This window comes from Tachyglossus aculeatus, chromosome 24 (assembly GCF_015852505.1).
Source record: "Tachyglossus aculeatus isolate mTacAcu1 chromosome 24, mTacAcu1.pri, whole genome shotgun sequence".
Taxonomy (NCBI): Eukaryota; Metazoa; Chordata; class Mammalia; order Monotremata; family Tachyglossidae; genus Tachyglossus; species Tachyglossus aculeatus.
The window spans coordinates 24,262,739-24,281,381 of NC_052089.1; the positions used below are offsets into that span (position 1 = coordinate 24,262,739).

At 47.8% G+C, this 18,643-nt stretch overlaps 1 protein-coding gene across 3 annotated transcripts in view; it reads left to right on the plus strand.

The window, feature by feature from the left end:
- RCAN1 (regulator of calcineurin 1) overlaps positions 1–18,643 on the plus strand; it is a 61,862-nt gene that overhangs the window by 34,963 nt on the left and 8,256 nt on the right. For 2 of the 3 annotated variants that reach the window (XM_038766357.1, XM_038766356.1), the window contains exon 2: positions 17,614–17,787. In XM_038766357.1, coding sequence (XP_038622285.1) covers positions 17,614–17,787 — 174 coding nt within the window. Of the gene's footprint in view, positions 1–13,574; positions 13,839–17,613; positions 17,788–18,643 lie in introns of those variants that run through there. The other variant, XM_038766358.1, reaches the window with a different exon arrangement.

Sequence of the window (18,643 nt, forward strand, 5' to 3'; positions counted from 1 at the left end):
TAGACTGTGAGCCCATTGTTGGGTAGGGAGCATCTCTATATGTCGCCAACCTGTACTTCCCAAGCGCTTAGTACAGTGCACTGCACACAGTAAGTGCTCAATGAATACTATTGAATGAATGAACACGCTGTATTGAACATCCCCTCCCCATCCCCACCGCCTTACCTCCTTCCCCTCCCCACAGCACCTGTATATATGTATATGTTTGTACATATTTATTAGTCTATTTATTTTACTTGTACATATTTATTCTATTTATTTTATTTGGTTTACATGTTTTGTTTTGTTGTCTGTCTCCCCCTTCTAGACTGTGAGCCCGCTGTTGGGTAGGGACCGGCTCTATATGTTGCCAACTTGGACTTCCCAAGCGCTTAGTACAGTGCTCTGCACACAGTAAGCGCTCAATAAATACAATTGAATGAATGAATGAACATTTGGAAAGTACAACTGAAGCGCAAAATATAGTCCCTGCCCATAAGGAGCTTATATTCTAATGGAAGGAACTAAACATAGAAATATCAAATAGACATATGCACATATATATGGAATATATGTGCATATACATATTTTATATACATATAAAAAAGAGGCTAGCAGTTTGGTCTGCTCTTTTGTATCTTCCACAGAACGGGGCAGCGGTTGGGGTTGGAGGGGAGGTTCTCCTCAGGAAGTTGCTTCGGGACTTGTACTTCCCAAGCGCTTAATACAGTGCTCTGCACACAGTAAGCGCTCAATAAATACGATTGAATTAAAGTAAGCGCTCAATAAATACGATTGAATGAATGACAGTCGGGAAACCACAAGGCAATGTAACTCAGTGGAAAAAGCACAGGCTTTGGAGTCAGAGGTCATGGGTTCAAATCCCAGTTCTGCCCATTGTCAGCTGTGTGACTTTGGCCAAGTCACTTCACTTCTCTGGGCCTCAGTTACCTCATCTGTAAAATGGGGATAAAGACTGTGAGCCCACCGTGGGACAACCGGATCACCTTGTAAACCCCCCCCCCAGCGCTTAGAACAGTGCTTTGCACATAGTAAGCGCTTAATAAGTGCCATTATTTTTATTATTATTATTAAGGCAGAAACCAGAGTGGCGGCAGCAAAAGCAGTAATGACAGTAGCAGCAACTGGGCAAGTCACTTCACTTCTCTGGGCCTCAGTGACCTCATCTGTAAAATGGGGATGAAGACTGTGAGCCCCCCGTGGGACAACCTGATCACCTTGTCACCTCCCCAGCGCTTAGAACGTGCTTTGCACACAGTAAGCGCTTAATAAATGCCATTATTTTTATCATTATTATTACTAGGCCCTCCCTTTGGCAAATACACCAGCCCAAAAAAGGCCAATGTGTGCAATATGGGGAGGAGATTTTAGGTTGTGCACCTGTCTTACCAGTTACACCTGTTCCCGGGGAGGAAATCTCCCGGGAGGAACGTCGTCCTCCAACTTCATTTTGGGATCCTAAGACACCAGTTCCGCAGCCCCCATTTCCCCGACAAAAGTCCCTTTTTTCTCTCTCCGTCTTTTGCCCCAACAGCACTGCTGCATCTGTTTCCATCAAAAGCCACAAAGATCCGAATGTGTACTTCCTCATTCTTAGAATATCCTTCTCAGTCGCGCTCAGAGGCTTCCCCGCCTTCCCTGCTCGGCTTAGAACAGATGACATGAGTGACCAGGCCAGGTAATAATAATAATAATAATAATAATGGCATTTATTAAGTGCTTACTATGTGCAAAGCACTGTTCTAAGCGCTGGGGAGGTTACAAGGTGATCAGGTTGTCCCACGGGGGGCTCACAGTCTTCATCCCCATTTTCCAGATGAGGCAACTGAGGCCCAGAGAAGTTAAGCGACTTGCCCAAAGTCACACAGCTAAGTGGCGGAGCCGGAATTTGAACCCATGACCTCTGACTCCAGAGCCCGTACTCTTTCCACTGTGCCAATGCCGTGACTTAAAATTTTCTTCTCCGGAACCCCAGTCGTCACACTCAGGTCCAGAGCAGGTTGGGCTTTTAGGTGCTGAGCATGGAGGAGCAGTGTGACCTATCAATCAATCAATCAATCGTATTTATTGAGCGTTTACTGTGTGCAGAGCACTGTACTAAGCGCTTAGGAAGTACAAGTTGGCAACGTATAGAGACAGTCCCTGCCCAACAGTGGGCTCACAGTCTAAAAGGGGGAGACAGAGAACAAAACCAAACATACTAACAAAATAAAATAAATAGAATAGATATGTACAGGTAAAATAAATAGAGTAATAAATCTGTACAAACATATATACATATATACAGGTGCTGTGGGGAAGGGAAGGAGGTAAGATGGGGGGATGTAGAGGGGGACGAGGGGGAGAGGAAGGAAGGGGCTAGACCTAGTGGCTAGAGCCCGGGCCTGGGAGTTAGAAGGATCTGGATTCCAATTCCGGCTCTGCCACGTGTCTGCCGTGTGACCTTGGCCAAGTCACTTTACTTCTCTGGGCCTCAGTTACCTCCTCTGTAAAGTGGGGATGAAAACTGTGAAGCCTATGTCCTCCCCCTCCCCATCCCCCCCGCCTTACCTCCTTCCTCTCCCCACACCACCTCTATATATGTATATATGTTTGTACGTATTTATTACTCTATTTATTTATTTATTTTATTTGTACATATTTATTCCATTTATTTTATGTTGTTAATATGGTTTGTTTTGTTGTCTGTCTCCCCCTTCTAGACTGTGAGCCCACTGATGGGTAGGGACCATCTCTATATGTTGCCAACTTGGACTTCCCAAGCGCTTAGTACAGTGCTCTGCACACAGTAAGCGCTCAATAAATACGATTGATTGATTGATATGTATATATGTTTGTACGTATTTATTACTCTATTTTATTTGTACATATTTATTCTATTTATTTTATGTTGTTAATATGTTTTGTTTTGTTCTCTGTCTCCCCCTTCGAGACTGTGAGCCCGCTGTTGGGTAGGGACCGTCTCTATATGTTGCCGACTTGTACTTCCCAAGCGCTTAGTACAGTGCTGTGCACACTGTAAGCGCTCAATAAATACGATTGATTTATTGATATGTATATATGTTTGTACGTATTTATTACTCTATTTATTTTATTTGTACATATTTATTCTATTTATTTTATGTTGTTAATATGGTTTGTTTTGTTGTCAGTCTCCCCCTTCTAGACTGTGAGCCCACTGATGGGTAGGGACCGTCTCTATATATTGCCAACTTGGACTTCCCAAGCGCTTAGTACAGTGCTCTGCACACAGTAAGCGCTCAATAAATATGATTGATTGACTGATATGTATATATGTTTGTATGTATTTATTGCTCTATTTATTTATTTTATGTGTACATATTTATTCTATTTATTTTATGTTGTTAATATGGTTTGTTTTGTTGTCTGTCTCCCCCTTCGAGACTGTGAACCCGCTGATGGGTAGGGACCATCTCTATATGTTGCCAACTTGGACTTCCCAAGCGCTTAGTACAGTGCTGTGCACACAGTAAGCGCTCAATAAATACGATTGAATGAATGAATGAATGACAGGGACTGTGTCCAACCTGATTATCTTGCATCTAACCTAGCGCTTAACACAGTGCCTGGCACATAGTGTGCTCTTAACAGATACCATAAAAAAAGCGAGTGGCAGGCCCTAAGTGAAGCCCATTTAGCCCCCCAGCAGTGTGAAGGAGAAGTACCAGCGTGGCTCAGTGGAAAGAGCACAGTCAGAAGTCATGGGTTCAAATCCCGGCTCTGCCAACTGTCAGTTGTGTGACCTTGGGCAAGTCACTTAACTTCTCTGGGCCTCAGTTTCCTCATCTGTAAAATGGGGATTAAGACCATGAGACCTCTGAGGGACAACCTGATCACCTTGTAATGTCCCCAGCACTTAGAACAGTGCTTTGCACATCGTAAGCGCTTAACAAATGCCACTATTATGATTATTATTATTATTATTATTTAAGACCACCTCCATCTGTGCCCCAGCTCTTCACAACGCCTTCCTATTCGGATACAGTAGTAGTAATAGTAGTAGGGACATTTATCGAGTGCCTACTGAGATCGCTGTAATAATAATAACGATGGCATTTGTTAAGTGCTTACTATGTGAAAAGCTGTACCAAGCGCTGAGGAAGTGGAACAGAAACACATATTCCCTGCCCACAAGGTACTTCTGCTCTAATGGAACGCAGTAGGACTTCAATCCTGCTGCAGTTCATGTCCAATCAGGAGAGGTGGCTCAGTGGAAAGAGCCTGGGCTTGGGAGCCAGAGGTCATGGGTTCTAATTCCGGCTCTGCCACTTGTCTGCTGTGTGACTTTGGGCAAGTCACTTCACTTCTCTGGGCCTCAGTTCCCTCATCTGGAAAATGGGGAGTAAGACTGTGAGCCCCTTGTGGGACAACCTGATCACCTTGTATCCCCCCAGTGCTTAGAACAGTGCTTTGTAAATAGTAAGTGCTTAACAAATACCACCATTATGATTATTATTATTATTATTATTATTATTATTATTATTGTCATCCAAGCCCCTGCACTGGAAACCAAGGTGACCACCTGCCCGCCGTGCCCGCCCCCGAATTCTCCCCTTCCTGGGTCACTGGGGTGCCATGGGTGTCAGGCACAATGGGAGAAAACTTGCCATGGCATCGCTTCATTTCCGACCCCCACAACGGAAACATCCAGGACAGGGGGTTCCAACCCCAGCTCTGCCACTAGCCTGCTGTGTGACCTTGGGCAAGGCATATTTTTTATTTAATAGTATTTGTTAAGGGCTTATTGTGTGCTTTACACTGTACTACACACTGTGATAGATGCAGGGTAATCAAGTTGGACACAGTCCATGTCCCACACGGGGCTCACAGTCTTAATCCTCATTTTACAGATGAGGTCACTGAAGCACAGAGAAGTTAAGTGATTTACCCAATGTCACACAGCAGCCAAGCGAAGCAGCATGGCTCAGTGGAAAGAGCATGGGCTTTGGAGCCAGAGGTCATCGGCTCAAATCCCGGCTCCGCCAATTGTCAGCTGTGTGACTTTGGGCAAGTCACTTCACTTCTCTGGGCCTCAGTTCCCTCATCTGGAAAATGGGGATTAACACTGTGAGCCCCCTGTGAGACAACCTGATTACCTTGTAGACTCCCCAGCACTTAGAACAGGGCTTTGCACATAGTAAGCGCTTAATAAATGCCACCATTATTATTATGGGGATTGACTCTGAGCCCCACATGGGGCAACCTGATCAGTTTGTATCCTCCCCAGTGCTTAGAACAGTGCTTTGCACATAGTAAGCGCTTAACAAATACCAAAATTATTATCATCATCATCAATCATATTTATTGAGCGCTTACTATGTGCAGAGCACTGTACTAAGCGCTTGGGAAGTACAAATTGGCAACATATTGAGACAGTCCCTACCCAACAGTGGGCTCACCGTCTAAAAAAAAATTATTATTATCATTATTAAGTGGCAGAGCCAGGATTAAAACCCAGGACCTATCACTCCCAGGTCCATGCTCTTTCCACTGGGCCACACTCCTTCTCCCTTAACTTCTCTGGACCTGTTTTCTCATTTGTCAAGTGGAACAAGAATACCTGTCTCTCCCTAACTCAGGGATGTTGTGAAGGCAGAGGTGAGTTAAAGAACGTGAAAGTTCTTTGGGGGAAAAAACAGATTTTTAAACTCTCCACAAACACCAGATATCTTGTGGGTCAGGGTTAGGTCTTACAGTTTGCAGCCAATAGTAACAAAAACTACGCTGAAGCAATCAACTTTCCAACTCCGCAGAAGCCTCCTTTCGGGCTTCAGCCCTGACCCTTCCCACACCCACCCCAGCCGCCCCCTTCTTTTCTGAATTTTATTTCATTTTACAGAGATTCTACAAGCTGAGCGGTTTAGCCTCCACCTTGGGGGCGGGTGTAAAGTAGGGAAAGGAAAAGAACCAACTCGGATCTTACGGCGGAATGTGGGCCACCCATTCTGAAAATAGTTCATGCAGCCGAGATGCGGGTTCCTCGGGGGGACCGATCGGATGCTTGGGGCGGGGAAAGATTTTCTTTTTTTATAGGCGTGATTCATCTCCATAACCATTCCGGCCACGCTTTCCTCTCCTCCGCCTCGCCCCAGACACTCCTTCTCTTGGCCTTGCCTCCTCTTACCTGTCTCTACTCGACTCTCATCCACCTCCTGGCCCGGCCCCGGGTTATCCTGAAGGCCAGTGGACTTCGTGAGCCCACTGTTGGGTAGGGACTGTCTCTATATGTTGCCAACTTGTACTTCCCAAGCGCTTAGTACAGTGCTCTGCACACAGGAAGCGCTCAATAAATACGATTGATTGATTGATTGATTGACCCCCCAAGCTCAGGGGCCTCAGTGGGGCACGGTAGAGTGAAGTGTGAGCCCTTCTATCCCCACCTTGTAGATCTTCATTTTTTATTTTGTTAGTATGTTTGGTTTTGTCTCCCCCTTTTAGACTTTGAGCCCACTGTTGGGTAGGGACCGTCTCTATATGTTGCCAATTTGTACTTCCCAAGCGCTTAGTACAGTGCTCTGCACACAGTAAGCGCTCAATAAATACGATTGATGATGATGATGATCTTCACACTCCCTTTCTCTCTCCTCCTCACCTTGCTGCCCCTCCTGCACTGGACACCACCATGTTCTTGCCCCCTTCCCTTCGTACATCACATCTCAAAGCCTGGCTCCTCCAGGAAGCTTTCCCCGATTAACCCCACTTATCCTCCAGCCTGCCAGCTAGAGATGGGCATAGGTGAGGGCCCAGGTCTTTGGATAGGGTCGGTCAAAGAGCTAAATTCAGACCCTCCTTTGCCTCCCCTTCCCCCCTTTTCGGGACCCTCAAGGCCCAAGAGGGCTGGAGTGTGGCATTCAGACCAAGACTGCGACCACGCTGGGAAGCAGCGTGGCTCAGTGGAAAGAGCCCAGGCTTTGGAGCCAGAGGTCATGGGTTTAAATGCCGACTCCGCCAATTGTCAGCTGTGTGACTTTGGGCAAGTCACTTCACTTCTCTGGGCCTCAGTTACCTCATCTGTAAAATGGGGATTAAAACCATGAGCCCCCCGTGGGACAACCTGATCACCTTGTAACCTCCCCAGCGCTTAGAACAGTGCTTTGCACATAGTAAGCGCTTAATAAATGGCATTATTATTATTATTATTGCCACCACATATTTGTGGTTGTCGCTGCGGGCTGCCGGCTGAGAGTCGCCCCTCTCCACCTGGTCTCCCCACAGGGGTCCCCCCAAGGGAGCAGGTTTCAGAGCGAAGGTGCCCTGGTGCTCGCCACCAGCGGCGCGTGCACGCTGCTCCATTTTCAAATCATTAAGTACACTTTCGATTTGCCCTTGGCTGTTTTTCTTCTTAAACATTCCAAGCACTCTCGGTTCCAAGAAATTCTGGAGGGGGGTGGCTAACCCCTGGGTCCTAAGGAAAAGTTGAGGTAATAAGGTAAATGAGATGTGGAATGCGGGGCGGGGTGGAATGAGATCTGAAACCACAGAACCGAACAAAGAAGATGGAATCTTAGAGATTTAGCTCCCGGATGAGTTAATTAATCCCTCCAAGGACAGGTTACCAAAGGGTCAGCTTCTCTCTCTTCAAAGACGGAAATTCTGTATTATAGATGGAAAATCCTCTCTGTCCGGGGTAGGAATTCGGAGAGCGGTTTTCTCCCCCAGGTAGTGGGGACCGAAATGGAAGGATGGAACCAGTGAGTGCTGACCTGGGGGCTCCTGTGCCCCTGGGGTCATCCCCGACACAACCATATCTCTGCCTCGGGCCGGGCCACATTGCCCTCCGAGAGCAGGACGATGGAAGCTCAAGGAAGGCAGGCCCGTGCTGTGTGTACGGTGTGTATGGCACCCTGGACACAGTCTGTGAGCGTGAATGACAATTCCACACCCCCACTCCTGAAACGTGAGTGCTGCCATGTTTTTCCTTTGCCTGATTAAATACAAGTTGGGGCAGGGGGGGCAAGGCACTGTTCCCAGGAGCCTGTTGGGTCAGTTTTGCCTTTCCCTGTGCTCCCTCGCTCTTAGACAATGAGCCTTGTGAGGGACAAGTATGGCATCTAATCTGCTTATACTGTATCTTCCCCAGCGCTTAGCCCAATGCTTGCCATGTAGTAAGCACTTAGGCGAGTTTTCTCCCATTGTGCCTGACACCCATGGCACCCCAGTGACCCAGGAAGGGGAGAATTCGGGGGCGGGCATAGTGGGCAGGTGGTCACCTTGGTTTCCAGTGCAGGGGCTTGGATGACAATAATAATAATAATAATAATAATAATAATGGTATTTGTTAAGCACTTACTATGTGCAAAGCACTGTTCTAAGCACGGGGGAGAGGGATACAAGGTGATCAGGTTGTCCCACGTGGGGCTCCCAGTCTTAATCCCCATTTTACAGATGAGGTAACTGAGGCTCAGAGAAGTTAAGCGACTTGCCCAAGGTCACCCAGCAGACAGGTGTCGGAGCCCGGATTAGAACCCATGACCTCTGACTCCCAAGCCCCTGCTCTTTCCACTGAGCCACGCCGCTTATTACTATTCCTTTTTTCCCCCTACGGTCTCTAGTATCCACCCTTCTTCTGATCCAGCCCAGATGGAGGCTGTGCTCGGTGTTTCCAAACTGCCAAAATCGTTCCCCAACTTCCCCCTGCACATCCAAGTTCTAATTCAGTTTCTCTCTCTGGTCAATTAATTTGGCCATAAAATACCAGCCCGAAGCACATTTTTGCGGCGGAGTTATAGACTCCTTGAGTTTATCGTGGAAGTTCTGAGGTTCCCCCAGAGGTCTGCATTGGGTTTGCCATGATCAGAATGACAAACTTGAACGTAACGTTCTCCCCACCGTGGCCTAGAAAGGAGGGGGAAAACCTTTATTAAGGGAGAGTCACTCCACCTGTCCAGAATAGGTTGAGGGATGGTTTGCATGTGTGACATCAAGCTGGCCCCCGAAAAGAACGAGACTGCACTTCCCAAGCGCTTAGTTCAGTGCTCTGCACACAGTAAGCGCTCAATAAATATGATTGAATGAATGAACGAGACGCAGTTGCAGTTCCCGGGATGGTTTCTGCAAGTTCCATGAACTGGTACGACAGGAACCTGCTCTGCACACAGTAAGCGCTCAATAAATATGATTGAATGAATGAATGCACACAGTAAGCGCTCAATAAATACGATTGAATGAATGAACCTCTTAAAGGGGACTTGAAGAAGCCGAGAGGGGAAGGGTTAAAAGTCTCTTCCCCGGGAACGACGGTCAGACACCCGTCTTCCTACTTGTAACATTGACTCTTCCTCTCCATCTCTCCTCTCTTTATTTTGTACAGATTTATTACTCTATTTATTTTACTTGTACATATTTGCTATTCTATTTATTTTGTTAATGATGTGCATCTAGCTTTATTTCTATTTATTCTGATGACTTGACACCGGTCCACATGTTTTGTTTTGTTGTCTGTCTCCCCCTTTTAGACTGTGAGCCCGTTGTTGGGTAGGGACCGTCTCTATATGTTGCCAACTTGTACTTCCCAAGCGCTTAGTACAGTGCTCTGCACACAGTAAGCGCTCAATAAATACAATTGATTGATTGATTGATTGATTGACTGTCTCTATATGTTGCCAACTTGTATTCATTCATTCATTCATTCATTCAATCGTATTTATTGAGCGCTTACTGTGTGCAGAGCACTGTACTAGGCGCTTGGGAAGTACAAGTTGGCAACATATAGAGACGGTCCCTACCCAACAGCGGGCTCACAGTCTAGAAGGGGGAGTCTAGAAGGGGGAGAGAAGGAGGAACTTGTACTTCCCAAGTGCTTAGTACAGTGCTCTGCACACAGAACGCGCTTAATAAATATGATTGAATCTATCAGTGGTATTCCCTGCCTGCAAGCAGTGCACTAAGCACTTTAGGGGAGAGGTTAAAGACACAGGTTCCTTCCTTGGAAGAGTTTTAGAGTCCCCAAGCACTTAGTACAGTGCTCTGCACACAGTAAGCGCTCAATAAATACGATTGATTGATTGATTGAGTTTTATAGTCTACCCCAGGCTGCAAGGCTGGCGTAAAGGAACAGTCTCTCGGACAAAGGACGCCTGAGACGGCGGCTTTCTCTGTTAGAGCGGAAAGCAGCCACAGCACAGGCCTCTGGATCGGAGCATGGTAGAGGGAGGTAGGGACGGGGGCTGGATTGTCACCTGGGTCTCCAAAGATCTAGGAGGTGGGTGGTCACAGCTGGCGGTCCAAAGACCACGGGCGGCCCAAGCCCAGTCGTTTCAGGGGGCGGGCGGGGAAGGGACTGGCTAATTAGATGGCGGGCAACATAGGGAGGCCATTCAGTGACCCTCGTCAAATGTTCCCACCCCAGTGATTCCACCGTGGGATCCCACAGCTCTGAATAGCATAAAAGCGTTCCTTTAACCGGTCTAAAAAAAGGCTCATTAAACCCACATAAAAATGTAACCTTGGCCCTGGCCTTTGCATCGATTCATTGGTATACTGTGTTTGGCTTTTCAGGACAGAAGAGACAGTTATTCTCCTGAGAAGGGGAAAACCCTCAAATTCCTAGATATAGAACCTTTGTGAATTATTTCCCTCCACCACCTGGACCAATGGCTTGGATTTCTGATGTCCTGTAGTGTTTCGAGTTGGCCCAAATACTTAGGGTTAAAAAAATGAATTTCAGCCGCGACGGGCCAAGTTTCGGAGGGACTGCGTTTTAAACGACTACTTAAAAGTGACTCTTACCTCAGGGCTTTTGTAAGGCCGGCGGAGTTTCCAAGTTGAAGAATAATGAGCGGGCATTCAGATCTTTCCAGATTGGAACTAGCAGGCAAATCAAATCCTATGGTTTGTTTCTCATATCCCACCAAAATTTGGCAGGAAGCCAGACGGGGCTGCAATTGAAAACACTCCCCGGACCGTGGAAACCTTGTTTTACCTTCTTTGGGATTAATTGCTGGATTCGTTTTTTTTCCCTGGGTTGGACGCTTTTTGAATACTGGCAAAGTTTTTCGAGATTTAAAAAAAAAAAAACCCAAAAAACTAATGGCCCCAGCTCATTTTGAAATGCTTAGTGGAAACTTTATATCCCAAGCCCCTTTAGAAAACCTGTGACCGTGACTTGGGTGGCTGTGCTTGCATAGAGGTAAGGTCAAGAATGGTATTAGGTATCGAGAACCTGAACATAGGGCAGGCCCTTGACAGGAACCTGAATTGTGGAAGATTTTTTTTTTCTGTTGTTCTGGGTGTCTATTAAGCACTTACTACGTGCCGGGTCCCAAGGAAAACTCAAGATTCATTCACTTCATTCATTCAATCATACTTATTGAGCACTTACGGTGTGCAGAGCACTGTACTAAGTGCTTGGGAAGTACAAATTGGCACCATATAGAGATGGTCCCTACCCAACAACAGGCTAACCAGAGCAGAACTCTGTCCCTGCCCGACTTGGGACTCAAAAGTCTAACAGGGAGAACAGTGGTTCAGAGAAGTCAATTAACATGCCCAGGGTCACCCAGGAAGCCAGTGGCAGAGCCGGGACTAGAGCACGGGTCTCCAAACTCCTCGGCCTGAGCCGTTTCCATTAAGGCCATCTCGGGTCGGAGCCTTTCGAACCGGTAGCTGCAAGATTCCCGCCAGGCGCCCTCCGTCCTGCCCGACTCGCCCCAGGGGAAGCGGAGTGTGATTTTCACCCTTTCTCATTCCCCACGCGGGCCCGTCTCTCTGCAAGGGCAATCCCTGAGAATCAGTCTTTGACTTAGAAAATTCCCTCCTCCCTGCGCCCTGAGCAGAGAGATTCAAAAGGCCATCCTGCAGCTTGGAGGCCCCCTGGCTCTTCTGATTCGGGGGTGTCCTCTTGTCCCCACCCCAGTCCATACTTCATTATGCTGCCCGGCTCATTTTTCTACAGAATTGTTCAGGACATGTTTCCCCACTCCTCAGGAACCTCCAGTGGTTGTCCATCCACCTCTGCAAGCAGACACTCCTTACCATTAGCTTTCAAGCAGTCAAATTGCCCCCTCCTATCTCATCTCTCTACTCCTTCTAAAACCCAGCCTTAGCATTAGTTTCTCTAATGCTAATCTTCTCACTGTACCTCAATCTTGTCTATCTAGCCACCAGCTTCTCGTCCACATCCTGCCTCAGGCCTTGGACGCCCTCCTCCTTTTTCATAGCCGACAGACAATGACTCTCCCCTGCTTCAAAGTCTTATTGAAGGCCCATCTCCTCCAAGAGGCCTTCCCTAAGCCCTCTTTTCCTTTTCTTCCACTTCTTTCTGCGTCACCTTGACTTGCTGCCTTTATTCATCCCCCCACCCAGCCCTACAACACTGATGTACATATTTGTAATCTTTTTTAATTTACATTAATGTCTGTCTCCCACTCTAGACCATAGGCTCATTGTGGGAAGGGAATGTGTCTGTTATACTCTCCCAAGTGCTTAGTACAGTGTTCTGCACTCAGTAAATACACTGAGTATTTACACTGTAAATACACTCACTGCATTTGCTCAGTAAATACAATTGACTGACTGACTTGTTTCCTCCTCAACTTCCATCACAAAGCATTCCCTCCAAAAGCCTTTGGCAACTGCCTGAATTCTCTAAATGGGAAAGAACTCTGTATGGGCATCCCAATTCTAGCCATCAGGTTATCCATCGGTCGTTTGATCAACTAATTGGTCGACTGAATTTATTCAACCTCTTCTTTGTGAAGAGCACTGTCAACTGATCGGCCGGTTGCATTTATTGAATGTCTGCTGTGTGGACAGCACTGGGAAAATACAGAAGAGTCAGAGGATAGGCTCCCTGACTTCACAGAGTTTACCAGCCAGGAGAGGAGACACACACGAATAATTAAAGGCAGGAAGAAGGAAAGTGGCTACTGAAGTGAATGTGGGCTTACAAAAGTGCCTTAAGTGACCGTGAGCAAGTAAGTGTGTGGTTAGTGCGAAACTTTGGGGATAAAATGAGGGGAATTCATCAGGGAAGATTATGGGAGTGATCATTATCGGGATCCTCCTGAAATCAAATCCGATGCCAAACTTCTCTTTTAAGCCAACCCACTTTAGCAGACGGGACATTTAACCAACAGTTGGGAAAACTGCATTTCAAAATGAATCGAGAAAAAACAAAGACGATTCATTGACAAAAAGGCAGATTGCACAACCCATTTACTACCCATCTGAAACTTGCAGCAAGTTTTTCAGCCTGCGCCAGGATCGAGTTCCTGCCCGGGGGTGGATCTGTTCCCAGGTCTTTCGAAGGCTGGAATGACACCCTAAAAAACCCATGCCTGCTTTTTCTGGCCAAAGACCCTGCTGTAACATTTTCCATCCCCAGGAGGGTCACCGGGCGTCCGCCTGCGAGCCCTGCCAATGGAAACCCTGCTGCAAGACGAGGTGATAACCCAGCTAACTCTGCAAACCTCAGCTGTTTTTCCATCCTCCCAAAGCGAAGTTAATTAGCATAGGGAAAATAACTAACACGCTGACGTCATTGCTTTCCAGTAGGCCGCTTACATTTTGTCCGTCTGCAAGCATGCAGGACTTTGTTCAGGAATGTGCTAGCCCTTAGAGGATGCTCTGAAGCTGCTCTCTCTCTCTCTCTTTCTCTCTCCCTCCCTCCCTCGAGGGGTTGGACCTCTTCCTTTATAAACACACTTTACGGAAAGAACCCACGGCTTCTTGGGGAAAGCACCCCGCGTGGATTTTATCTCTCCGTGTCGCGGCTCGGGGAAAAGAGCGAGATGCACTTTAGAAACTTTAACTACAGTTTCAGTTCCCTGATCGCCTGTGTGGCAGACAGTGATGTCTTCGGTGAAAGCGAGACCAGGGTAAGATTCCCGCCGGGTGCTGCTGAGTTGTTTGGGGGTTGGTTTTTTGGGGGGGGACGTGGGAGGGTAGGGGGAGGTCTACTGGAAAGACTAGGGAAGAGGGTCATGGGCATCTGCTGGGGGTTCAGGCTTTGATTATGCCTAAAGAAACACGGAGGAACTTTTTCTGGAGGGGCGGAGGGGCCACATCTGTGAGAATGATTGGAAATGTGTGCGTCTCTCCCTCTCCCTCTTGGAGCAACACGAAGTGGAAGAGAGCATGGCACCTTTCAGGTTGCAACTGAAACCCCAAGACACTTTCCCCAAGGATTTTCTTGGGGGTTTCTGTCAGGGACTAGAAAGCAGTAGAATTGGCATTGGGAATGGCTTAGGAATCACTCCGGCTATTTCCAGCCGCGGTTTTTCAAGTGTGTGTTGGGCTTATCTGAAGGAGATGAAATTCTTTCCGCTCCTTGCTGATAACTGGCCGAGCACGGCCGGCTTTTTGTTTTTTAAACCTCCTTGTCTCGCTGTGGGTGAGAATGAGCCAGGAGCACTAAAGTGTGAAATTAGGGGAGCGATCGCGGCAGTCTCGGCTGATGAACATCGCTGCTGCCGTTTGCTTTGGGAGAATGGAGCTGAACCAGCCAGAAAGCCCAGTCGGGTTTTCTGAAAAGACACGGTTGTGGACTCGAACGTCTGTCTTGGGTAGAGCGTGAATTGTGAGTGGAAGGGTGGGCTTCCCCTGGGTGGGTTTCTGACTGGGTACGAAGGACAGATTCCCACCGAAATACCGTAGGAAAAAAAATGCAGCTGGAGATACCGAAAAAAAGCATGGCAGTATTTTTGAAATTGATTTACGGAATGAGATTAGACCGTGAGCTTCCCTCCTGGGGTTTGCGTGGGGTGGCAGGAGCCGCGTCCCTCCTCGTCACTGTGTATGTACCCCAGTGCTTAGCATGATGCTTGGCATACTGCAGATGTGTAATAAAAGCCATAATAAATAAATAAGGCCTATTGAAAGAGCAGAAATGTTTTCCAGATGTCTCTGGCAGTCGGCGGTGACAGATTCTCTTTCTCTGCCGCTGAACCTTTAGTGGGAACTCTTAGAGCTTTCAGAGGGCAATGGGGATGCGTTGTTTAAGCTGAAATGATAACAATAATGATAATATTGTAATTGTATTTGTTAAGTGCTTACCATGTGCCCTATTTGTCATTTATTTTATGCCTTTCTTCCCCGCTAGACTGTAAGCTCTCAGAGGACAGGGATCGCATTTACCAATTCTGTTGTATTGTCCCCTCCAAGCACCGAATACAATACTGTGTACTATAGTAAGCACTTGAGAAATACCACTGATGATGGATTGATTGATGTGCTGTACGCCAACCTACACAGCGTGCTCATGGAATTCCACAAATGCCGTTTGTTAGTTCTGGTACTTAAGTGCTAACCGAGTGTGTAAAATGTGAATTTCTTTAAAAGGACTCCAAAAAGCTATGGTGGCTTGGTCAATCGGCAGTGTTTATACACTGGCCCATCCCACCTGGGGAGCACTTTCTCATGGTGTCCCAAACAAAGAGAAGAACTAGCTGCGGATGCTCGGGCCAGTTTTGTGAAAGGGAAAGGACGGGGCAGGAAACTGATGGTTTTCAGCGGACCACTTAAGCGTCTGAAAAGTAGCCAGCTGTTTCTGCAGCCCCAGTCTCCCTGGGGCTGCGTTCCCAACGGCAGCGTCCTCGACTAATCCTACCCGGAGCTGGGCAACAAGCCGGCTGCCGGCGAGAACGTGGGAAGGTCGCAAGGAGAAGCAGCGTTGCTCAGTGGAAAGAGCCCGGGCTTTGGAGTCAGAGGTCATGGGTTCAAATCCCGGCTCTGCCACTTGTCAGCTATGTGACTTTAGGCAAGTCACTTCACTTTGCTGGGCCTTAGTTCCCTCATCTGCAAAATGGGGATGAAGACTGTGAGCCCCCCGTGGGACAACCTGATCACCTTGTAACCTCCCCAGCACTTAGAACAGTGCTCTGCACATAGTAAGCACTTAATAAATGCCGTCATTGTTATTATTATTATTATCTCGCCACCCCCCGGGGGGAGGGATAGCCTGTGGGCTTCTTGCCCTGGATCCTTTCCTACCCTGCTCCTCTGCAGGGAAACTTTCCGCTGGGGATGAAGACTGTGAGCCCCCCGTGGGACAACCTGATCACCTTGTATCCCCCCCATCGCTTAGAACAGTGCTTTGCACATAGTAAGCACTTAACAAATGCCATCATTGTTATTATTATTATCTCCCTTTCCTCTCTCTTCTTCTGTCTCTTTATTATTTTGGTGTCTGCCTCCCTAGGTGGATGGTTCCTTGTGGGCAGTGATTGCACCTTCTAACTTCAGGGTACTCTCCCAAGCGCTTAATACCAGGCTGTACACACAGGGGTTGCTCAATAAAAGCGATCGATCTGGTTTTGATAGGCAGCCAGGGGGGCTCCTGTTAGCCCACCGAACCTGCCCCATGCGGTATTTGCCAAGGGCGCCTGTCGGTGAATCCTGCCCCGTCGGCCCATGAGATGGCTCTGGGGAAAATTAATCAATCGCAGGCCACGGTTGTGCCCCAGAACACTTCTCCAAACACCCCTCAGTCTCCTCAACTCGGTAGAAGACAGCAGAAGCCAAGAGAGGTGCTTGTGAGCGTGTCTTTAGGTGGAGCTGGGCAGGAAACAACTCTGATTAGACATCTCCCCGCACTCCGTTTTAGCTGATCACACAATTCTCCCCAGCTCACGAGATACCCTAACACGCGATGAAATAGTTTAGTCTCTGTATTTCTTCCAAGATGGCACAGCTGTCTATGCTACCAGGTGGTTCTCTATCTGCACTGTCAGTCACTACCAGGCAGCTAGGCTGTCTGGCAAAGCCTTTTGGAGGAGGCTTTCCTTGAACTGGTTAGGGAGTCCCTGGCATTTACTGAGTGCCAACAGTGTGCAAAGCACTGTACTAAATTCTTGGAGGAGAACAGTAGAGTGAAAAGATACAATCCCAGCCCTCAAGGATCAACTAATCCAACCGAGGGGTTGATAGAAGCTCAGCTGTGGTAGCAAGAGGCAGCATGGATCGGGGCTTGGCTCTCTTGTGTTTCTATATCACAACCCCCTTTACACTCATCATCGTTAAAACCAGGACACGCATAGTGTTTTTCCTCCCCAAGACCTATCTAGACTGTCAGCTCGTTGTGGGCAGGGAATGTGTCTGCTTATTGTTATATTGTACTCTCCCAAGCACTTGGTACAGTGCTCTGCACACAGTAAGCACTCAGTAAATACGATTGATTGAATGAATGAATACTTCGGTCTTCCTAGCCAGTCCATAAAGCCTCAGAGGCCACATCCGTAAGAGAAAGGCTTCAGACAGGGGCAGGGTGGGTTACGTTGGGCTAAACCAGAGAGAAGCATGTGGGCTGGTCGCCCCAAAGGTCAGTAAATCCATGATAAGGCCATAGAAAGTGCCAAGTTCCTGCTTCCGCGGGGGAACTTCTGTGACCGAGAATATTCCCCGTGAACCCCAAAAAGCGTGGAAAGCTGGTGGCGTCTCCCACTATGCCCCACTTCCCTTTCGGACTCCAGTGGCTCCCGTTTGCTCCTTATTTAAAAGGCAGAGGGTTTCAGGTCAACTGGGCCCTATAAGCAGCAGTAGCCATGAGCTGGAAGTGGGGACTGGCCCCCAAGAGAGTATTTCCTGTACCTCTCAACCTGCGAGCTTTCTTCTGTTACTATTCTCCTAATACCGTTACTACTACTTCCTTTTCAGGCCAAGTTTGAATCCCTCTTCCGAACCTATGACAAGGATATCACCTTCCAGTATTTTAAGAGCTTCAAACGAGTCCGAATAAACTTCAGCAGCCCCCTGTCAGCGGCGGATGCCAGACTCCAGCTGCACAAGACCGAATTTCTCGGGAAAGAGATCAAGCTGTATTTTGCTCAGGTGAGTTGTAAATGGCACATCCACCGAGAATGGATTGTCTCCCCCGTTTTCTCCCAAATGGTCCCTCTCGGTCTGCTCTCAGGTCCTTTAAAACAACCACCACGAGGGCTTCGCGGAGGACTGGGATTTGGGGGGAAAGCTCCTTTTCAGGGTTGTTTCAGTGGTTCCTGGAGAGAAGGGGGGTAAGAGGCGGGATCCCTTAAACCAGTCTTGGGAATAGCTGCTGGTCCACGCGCCCTGGGGCAAGTAGAAAAGAAACCCACCAGCCTTGCCTAGTGAGAAGGAGCTGGCCCCGGATGGAACATTTGTCCTGACGGGAAAATGGTTTTGTCTTTCCCACTCCAACCTCCCGTCATCACCTACAGTCCTGCCCCCAATAATAATAATAATAATAATAATGTTGGCATTTGTTAAGCGCTTACTATGTGCAAAGCACTGTTCTAAGCGCTGGGGGGATACAAAGTGATCAGGTTGTCCCCATGTGGGGTTCACAGTCTTAATCCCCATTTTACAGATGAGGTAACTGAGGCTCAGAGAAGTTAAGTGACTTGCCCAAGCTCACACAGCAGACATGTGGCGGAGTCGGGATTCGAACCCATGACCTCTGACTCCAAAGCCCGTGCTCTTTCCACTGAGCCACGCCAATGGGAGCCTGGCTGTGGGTCACGGGGAACCCCGTGGCCCAGAGAAGGCCTCGCCCAGCCCTAGTTTTGTACGATCGGAAGCTGGGCACCAAAGTAGTGGGGTGAGGCTTTGGGAGCTTGGGTAACTGAACAGAACCCCGTTTGGGTTCTTTTTCATTCATTCATTTACTCCTTCATTCACTCGTATTTATAATAATAATAATAATGGCATT